General features: G+C 45.9%; 1 protein-coding gene across 3 annotated transcripts in view; it reads left to right on the forward strand.

Annotated features, from left to right (window-relative positions):
- CHD4 (chromodomain helicase DNA binding protein 4) overlaps positions 1-8,227 on the forward strand; it is a 93,046-nt gene that overhangs the window by 20,599 nt on the left and 64,220 nt on the right. For all 3 annotated transcript variants that reach the window (XM_086932894.1, XM_086932893.1, XM_086932895.1), the window contains exons 4-16: positions 1,388-1,576; positions 2,585-2,703; positions 3,059-3,300; positions 3,488-3,612; positions 3,885-4,020; positions 4,130-4,311; positions 4,546-4,779; positions 5,667-5,870; positions 6,085-6,287; positions 6,528-6,659; positions 6,839-6,935; positions 7,202-7,393; positions 7,957-8,157. In XM_086932894.1, coding sequence (XP_086789020.1) covers positions 1,388-1,576; positions 2,585-2,703; positions 3,059-3,300; positions 3,488-3,612; positions 3,885-4,020; positions 4,130-4,311; positions 4,546-4,779; positions 5,667-5,870; positions 6,085-6,287; positions 6,528-6,659; positions 6,839-6,935; positions 7,202-7,393; positions 7,957-8,157 — 2,256 coding nt within the window. The remainder of the gene's footprint in view (positions 1-1,387; positions 1,577-2,584; positions 2,704-3,058; positions 3,301-3,487; positions 3,613-3,884; positions 4,021-4,129; positions 4,312-4,545; positions 4,780-5,666; positions 5,871-6,084; positions 6,288-6,527; positions 6,660-6,838; positions 6,936-7,201; positions 7,394-7,956; positions 8,158-8,227) is intronic.

Raw genomic sequence — 8,227 nt, forward strand, 5'->3', positions numbered from 1 at the left:
CCCCCCCCCCCCCCCCCCCCCCCCCCCCCACGGAGCAGTCTGTTTACTTGTGCTCTTCCACTGTCCACTTTTAGGGAACAACTTTTTTTCTTAAGTGCTTCATGAGAGGACATGTGTTTTCCAAGTGCCGTCATGTTCTTTTCCTTCCTCGTGCGCAATGTTCTTTATCTCTTTGTGCTTTACGCCTGCTCACCCATGTACTTCTGTCACTGTCTCTTGCTTGTGTGCTACTCTCATTCCCCTGTGTTGCTCGCCCTAGTGTGCTGCTTTTCCTCTGCCTTTTTTTTTTTTTTACTTTCCGTCTCCATCCAGATTTCAGTTTTTTGGGAGAGCCAGGTAGCAAATCGCTGTCAGCCCTTCCACTTTCCAAATAAAGGCACTTCTGCCCTACTTCATTTTGATATATATTAGTGCAGGCTTTCTCTTTTTACTGGGGAGAAAATTGGAGTGAAGTGAAGGGGTGTGTGTGTGTATGTATGTATGTATGTATGTGTATACATATATATAAAATATATTGCTCCTCCATACCCCAAAAAAGGCAGTCGCCGTCCAGATCAACGGGTGTGTCTGCAAACTGGACCTCCCGAGTCACGGTCCTTCAATATCACACTTTACTTACTTCCGGATTTAGCCTTGGGTCCGCCTTGCCTGTAAGCTGAACCAATAAATCTTTTTGAGGCTGGAACACTGTGTTGTCATCCCTTGCAACGTGCTGCGAAGTGAGGAAAGTGTGATATATATATATATATATATATATATATATATATATATATATTCCTTTTCTTTATTTTACCATTCCATCTCTAAACGATATTTAAAAACAAATGGTATCTGCATACCATGCACATGCATGGGTCATGATGTGCATGCGTGCACACCTCTAAAGTGATATGCGGCTGTATCATCGCACCTTTATATCACTTTTGTTACTGCTTTGCTTGGCAGCACCAGTAGGTGGCAAATATGAGACCAGTTGGCACTGCCAATTTTTGTCTGTGTAATTTTGTTGCTGTAGAAATGGCTTTGAGGTTCCTTCATTTGTGATTCAGTGGGGTCAGAAGGTTATGAACCACTGCTCCGAAGGAACGCATTCTGGGAAAGCAGCCACATGTATTGCAGGTCTTGTGTCCGAAGAGACTCAAAGGAAGGTGTCCCAATACTGAGGGTGTGGACTCAACTGTATCTCTTGTGTGGTTTCCAGCCCTCTTACTGTGTTGGGCCAAGTGTTCTTGGCTCTGTGTGGTCCTCATCCGGACAGGTGAAGCTCCCTTGAGATGCATGCCTCTTGAGAGTGGGGATTTAGTCTCCTGATCGTTTTGGCTTTCTGGCTCCTGCAGCAGTCTGAATAATCTGCTTCTGTCGATGATCCTCCTCCTTCTTTCTGCAGGACCTTGGCGACAGTTCTGGTGAGGGCCTTGAATTTGGCGAGGATGAGGATATTCGCTCTGAGAGCGAAGGTAGTGACTACACACCAGGCAAGAAGAAGAAGAAGAAACTGCCACCCAAGAAGGAGAAAAAAAGCAAACCAAAGCGCAAGGAAGAAGAGGAGGACGAGGATGATGATGACGACTCCAAGGTACTTTGCACAGTCCGTAGTTTGTTCCTCAGATTTCAACAGTCTGTTTACAGTTGTCGATTTACAAGAAGGAGGCCTTGACTCTTAATGCAGCGCCCATCAAAACATAGTGTTTAATGTAAATAAGTGGTGCTCAGATCAGGGACGACAGCCTTCTGGATCCCCATCAGCGGATACAATCCACACCTCTATATGCACAAACCGATCAGTACCAGCTATGTGTTAATATTCTCAAGATAATCCGTTCTGTTCCAATATCAATCAATGACACATAGCACTAGTTCTGGATCTTGTTCAATTTGCTAAATTCACTTCAGAATTTCTTATGTTTATTAAGAATCCTGCAAACCTGTTGTGTATTCAAAATTGTTTATTGGTGGCTTTCTTCTTCTAAAGATACACTTCTCAAAACCTCATTTTTTTATTGATTTTTGGACTCTTAACCCGAAGGTGGTTGATACACACCACATATTATTGACTAGGCCTAAATGACGGAATGGTCCATATAAGAAACGTACAATATTTTGGGTGCTGAACTCTCTTGTAAAGCTAAGACACTTATCCTAACAATTAAGGTTCTTTCTGTGTACACCAACAAAAACTGATACTTTGAGGAATGCATCTTTAGAAGAATAAAGCCCTGAAGAAGTCTTGTGAAAAGAGACGAAATGCGTTTGCTATGCTGATTTGAACATTTCTATAAATCACCAATAAAGAATTTTGAATACATAACATGTTTGCAGCATTCCTAATGAACATGAGAAATTTTGAAGTGAATTTAGCAAATTGAATAAGATCCAGAACTAGTGTTGTATTTTATTAATTGATATCTGAATAGAACAGAATATCTTGAGAATATTGACACATAGTGGGTGCTGATTTTATTTATTTATTTGCATATGGTTGTTTACAACCATATGCTCTTGCCCCTGTTTAAATTGGTTGTTTATTTGCCGCTGTTTCCATGTGTAAATATTCAGCCTTCATCAGTCCTTTAATTTTTGGTAGGAGCCAAAATCTTCTGGCCAGCTATTGGAAGACTGGGGTATGGAGGACATTGACCATGTATTTACTGAGGAGGACTACCGGGAACTTACCAACTACAAGGCCTTTAGCCAGTTCGTCAGGTGCGTATTGTTGATCAGCAGCAAATGTTTAAAGCCGCTTGTGAGACCAGAATATCAGCACTGGTGAAACCATGCCTTTGATTGACCTTGGGATCACCTTCTTTCTCCTGTCACTCCCTTGCATGTACGGTTCCACCAATGACAAAGGTCGGAGTGTAGACTTTGCTCTTCTGGGGTGAAGGTGGAAGTCGTTCTGCTTAATACAGTCCTTTGATCTCCACAGACAAACATTTCTACACTAATGAGTTTGAGCCATGTGATTTTGAGATGGGGTTGGATTTGGGGGTACCAGACTGAGTCATGAGGCTCCGACGTGCTGTTCTCCTCATTATATTTTTCTTTCCGTTTTCTCCAGGCCTCTCATAGCTGCCAAGAACCCTAAGATTGCTGTGTCGAAGATGATGATGGTCCTGGGGGCCAAATGGCGGGAATTCAGCACAAACAACCCCTTTAAAGGCAGCTCTGGGGCATCCGTAGCTGCTGCTGCAGCTGCGGCTGTTGCCATGGTCGAGAGCATGGTGTCTACCCCGGAGGTGCCCCCACCAGCACCGCCGGTTGAAGTTCCTCTCCGTAAAGCCAAGACGAAGGAAGGCAAAGGTGAGGCAGCTGAAGTGGTTTGTACTTCATTTTGTTTATTTATTTAAAAAAAATATTATTTTCACCTATGTCGCTCTCCTTCTATTACCATCTCTTCCCCTGTGTCTTGTGCTCACACTTCTAGTAATGCTTGCTTACGTTATCAGAGTCCTAGTTGTGTGAGTCAAGTCTACCTCTTATTTCTCAGGGCCCAATGCCAGAAAGAAACCTAAGAGCCCTCGCGTGCCAGAGGTGAAGAAGCCAAAAGCCAAGAAGGTGGCCCCCCTTAAAATCAAACTAGGAGCCTTTGGGTCCAAGCGCAAACGCTCTTCGGTAAGAGGCCAGTATTAGACTACAACAGTAGTGGGTTCAGGAGACGAGCTCTTTAGGATGAGGTCTAGCTCTGTTCAATACTGGGCACCTGGAGGATGTCTGCCCATGTGGCTTCTAGCCTGAGGAGGCAGAGCATGGGGCAAGATCTGGGGGGGTGGAAAAGTGTTTGGTTTTCTAGTATGGATAGGTAGATATTGGAGGAGGGGGCACGATCGAGGAAATCTAGTTATTTGCATTAAGACTTTCCTTTGACTTGTTGTCTTCTTCACTAGAGTGAGGAGGAAGATCTGGAGGTGGAGTCTGACTTTGATGACGCTAGCATCAACAGCTATTCCGTTTCTGATGGTTCCACGAGTCGAAGCAGCCGGAGTCGCAAGAGGCTGAGGGCTAGCAGGAAGAAGAAGAAAGGTTAGAGCTGAGGCCTGTTGCTCCATTCTTGTATCCAAACCTACCCCAGGCTGATTCTCAACCACACCCTGCTGCGACATGACTACTTTATAATTCTCATCCCTGCCAGGAGATGACGACACTCCCATGCCTCCTGATGGCTATGAGACGGACCACCAGGACTACTGCGAGGTGTGCCAGCAAGGTGGAGAGATCATCTTGTGTGACACTTGTCCCCGTGCCTATCATATGGTGTGCCTGGACCCCGACATGGAGAAGGCACCTGAGGGCAAGTGGAGCTGCCCGCACTGTGTGAGTTCTGTGGGTTATACTCGTAATGGTGCCTGAAGGCCCATGGCATGGTCCGAGGTGAGCTTGATGGCAACTGTTTCCTGGGGACTTGAATGGTGAATTGGGAGAATCTAGTGGGTGACAAGACTGAGTGAGACATTTGGTGACTTCTTGGAAGCTTGAGACATGGTTCTGGGTCAAAATGTAAGTTTTTTTTTTAAATCTAAAACTTTCCCCTCAATCCCTGCATATCAGGAAAAGGAGGGAGTTCAGTGGGAGGCCAAGGAAGACTCTGAAGGTGAGGAAGACCTAGAAGAAGGTGCAGGGGACCCCGAAGAAGATGACCACCATATGGAGTTCTGCCGTGTATGCAAAGATGGGGGAGAGCTACTGTGCTGTGACATTTGCCCCTCGTCCTACCACATCCACTGCCTAAACCCACCTCTGCCAGAGATCCCCAATGGAGAGTGGCACTGCCCACGCTGCTCGGTACGTACTTCCATTCACATTGTTTGCCTTGCAGCTTTAATGTGTTTGATTTGTCCATTTCACATGAAGCAGTCCCCCTATTCCAACACTACTCTATTATTTAGTATGGTATTGGGCATTTTGTTGGTTTTGATGTCTCGGACTGCAGCAACCTTTGAACATTGTGATTCGCTCTGCTTTTTGAGATTCCTCTTGTTGACAGATTGGGTACAGTGGCAGCATGCAGGCATAATCAAGAGATGAGAAAGGCAGTTGTGCCTTCGAATGCAAACTAGAGAACTTATAAGGGTTCCATTATGTGATCTTGAAACTGAAATGGTGCTAATCAAAGTTTCTATGTAACATGTTAAAAGCATACTTGGTTAATCTCAATTAGAGAACATTTTACTACCCCCCCTTTCCACCTGCAATATAATACCAATTGCCAACACGCTATGGGAAGCCCAGTCTCCCTAAAGTTTTATTACATTTTTAAAAAGTATTTACTGAGTGTGATCCTTTTATTAGGTGAAAAAACTTTGAAGGCTTTTTTGTCCTTCCTCATTTTGACAGCCACTAAAGCCATGTCGCAAGTAAACCAAAATTTCACTGATTGCCCTTTACAGAGCGGCTCACAGCCACCCTGTGTGTTTATTTCTCCTCACTAACCATACTGCACTGTTTTCAGCATGATGGTCCACTTACTCAGTTATTGTCCTCTCATCCAGTTAAAGACCTGTGATCCACATTATTTTTGTACTCCATTGTCAGTTCAAGCAGGTCGACCTGAACGGACCCCATTATCTAAACTGGATCTGCGGTTCTGCGTCCTACTTCTGTTTTGCTGCTCCTTTTGTTAGCTTCTTGGCTTATGTGTTAATTCTTGTATGGTATTTTCAATCTTGCAGTGCCCACCTCTGAAGGGGAAGATCCAGAAAATCCTGACCTGGAAGTGGGGTCAGCCCCCCCCACCCACACAGGTCCCAAAGCCTCCAACAGATGATCCGGACGCCCCTCCACCCAAACCTTTAGAGGGCAGACCAGAGCGCGAGTTCTTCGTGAAGTGGCATGCAATGTCCTACTGGCACTGCTCCTGGGTGTCGGAGCTTCAGGTGAGGTACCAGGCAAGGCTGGAGCTTTTGGGGCTGTGAATGGGGGATATGTCCTGGAACAGATCCAAAGGTGGAGCTGAGGAACTGGTCCAGAGGCTAGGGTGTGTGGCAGCATTATCCAGACAGTACTTTAATGGGGGGTGGGAGGGTCTCTGGGTCTTGAGGGTTGGAGCCCTTCTGACCTGTCGCTGGCTTGCCTTGTGCCTCACTGCAGTTGGAGATTCACTGCCAGGTCATGTTCCGGAACTACCAACGCAAAAACGACATGGATGAGCCACCTGTAGATTACGGCGACGAAGAGGAAAAGACGCGCAAGAGGAAGAACAAGGACCCCAAGTATGTGGACATGGAGGAGAGGTTTTACCGCTATGGCATCAAACCAGAGTGGATGATGATTCACCGCATCTTGAACCACAGGTAACTTTAATGCCTGCCTGATCGTTTATCGGATTCCTGCTTTCATTTTCTGCCTCCCCTCCTCCCCTCTAGGTAATAAGGCTGCCCTTATTGCCTATGTCCTGCTTCATGGTTTTCGGCCTGTTGCTGGTCTCTTTAGATGTGATCTCCTCTCTTTATCCGCTGCTTTCACCACCCCGCCTCTTATTAAACTCTTCCCACAGTCTCTGGGTTCTGAGTTTTCTGTCTTTTCCTTTTTAGCATTGACAAGAAAGGCAATTGTCATTACCTGATCAAGTGGCGTGACCTGGCCTATGATCAGGCCTCCTGGGAGTCTGAGGATATAGACATTCAAGACTTTGACATCTTCAAGCAGTCGTACTGGACTCACAGGTACCCTTCCCTCCCCCACGCCTCTATGTTGGTCTTTGGAGCCTTTGTTCTTATGCTGATTAGACAAGATGGTGGTCTGTTGAGAAATTATGGAAATGGGATAGTGCATGTCTAGAATGGTTGTTGGTTCACCCTGATTTTGAACCCCTGCTTATCATACCTGGCTACTTCCTCCTCAGGGAGCTGATGCTTGGTGAAGAAGGCCGCCCCCCGAAAAAGATCAAGAAGGTGAAGCTGCAGAAGCTTGATCGCCCCCCGGAGACCCCCATTGTTGATGTGAGTCTTTAGGCGAAAGTAGTGCATACCGTTCTGCCTCGGAGGGAAAAACAAATCTTCTGTCCCTGGAATGTGCAAAATGGGACGTCCATCTGCTAGTTTTTACTGTTGACTTAGCCATGTGAATTTTTGTTTTTGTATTCTTGTGAGATGAGCATCGCCATCCCTTCCCTTTTGTCTCCAGTGAAGGTCATTCACACACCTGCCTTCACTTTAGTTGGACACGTTATATAATGCCAGTGTTTCTTCTCACTCTCGCCTTTCAGCCAACTGTGAAGTATGATCGGCAGCAAGAGTACCTTGACGTGACTGGCGGGACCCTGCATCCCTACCAGTTGGAAGGCCTCAACTGGCTGCGCTTCTCCTGGGCACAGGGGACAGACACCATTCTGGCTGATGAAATGGGCCTTGGCAAGACCGTGCAAACAGCGGTGTTTCTGTACTCCTTGTACAAAGAGGTAAAGCAATGCTTCTGGCTGGAATTTGTGATGAAGGTAGACTTTTTATATCACTGGCTGTAAAAAGGCATAGTTATTTCTCGGGTTTCACATTTTTTGATAAGCTTGGAGCAGTCTGAGTTGAAGTGTACTTGAAATGCAAGAGCAGCAGAGCAGAACCTCTTGTCACTCAACCCAAGAGTTATCTCTTGGGTTACGCATTCATTTATTTACAAAGTTTTGTATATCGCGAACAAGACTCCAATGGGTATTGGAGCGCTTCACAATTTGGGGGTAGGAAATAGGAAAGGGGAAAAAAGTCATTTAAGAAAGCAGGCAATAATCGTGACAGAGGACAAGAACACATTTAGATAATGCAAAAGCGTGCAGGGAGAAGAACAAACATAACTTATAAGAGTGTAGCCGAACGACTCTGGGATTCACAGGTGTTAGTCTAATATAGTAAGTAATCCAGGGGCTGTGAGTGAGCTGGATGAGCCATGGGCATTTAAGGCAAAACGTGTTCATAAGGATGGTTGACCGGTTTTTGCAGGCCCATCGTGACCTCTGTTTCTGTCCCACAGGGTCACTCAAAAGGTCCCTTCTTGGTTAGTGCCCCACTGTCCACCATCATCAACTGGGAGCGCGAGTTTGAGATGTGGGCACCTGACATGTACGTAGTGACCTACGTTGGTGATAAGGACAGCCGTGCAGTGATCCGTGAGAACGAGTTCTCCTTTGAAGACAACGCCATCCGTGGTGGAAAGAAGGCCTCTCGGATGAAGGTGAGTACGAAGGATTGGGAAGGAGACCGCTTCCATGGCATTCTTGTGTTTGTATTCTCCACGTCTTTTC

This window comes from Lissotriton vulgaris, chromosome 7 (assembly GCF_964263255.1).
Source record: "Lissotriton vulgaris chromosome 7, aLisVul1.2, whole genome shotgun sequence".
Lineage (NCBI taxonomy): Eukaryota > Metazoa > Chordata > Amphibia > Caudata > Salamandridae > Lissotriton > Lissotriton vulgaris.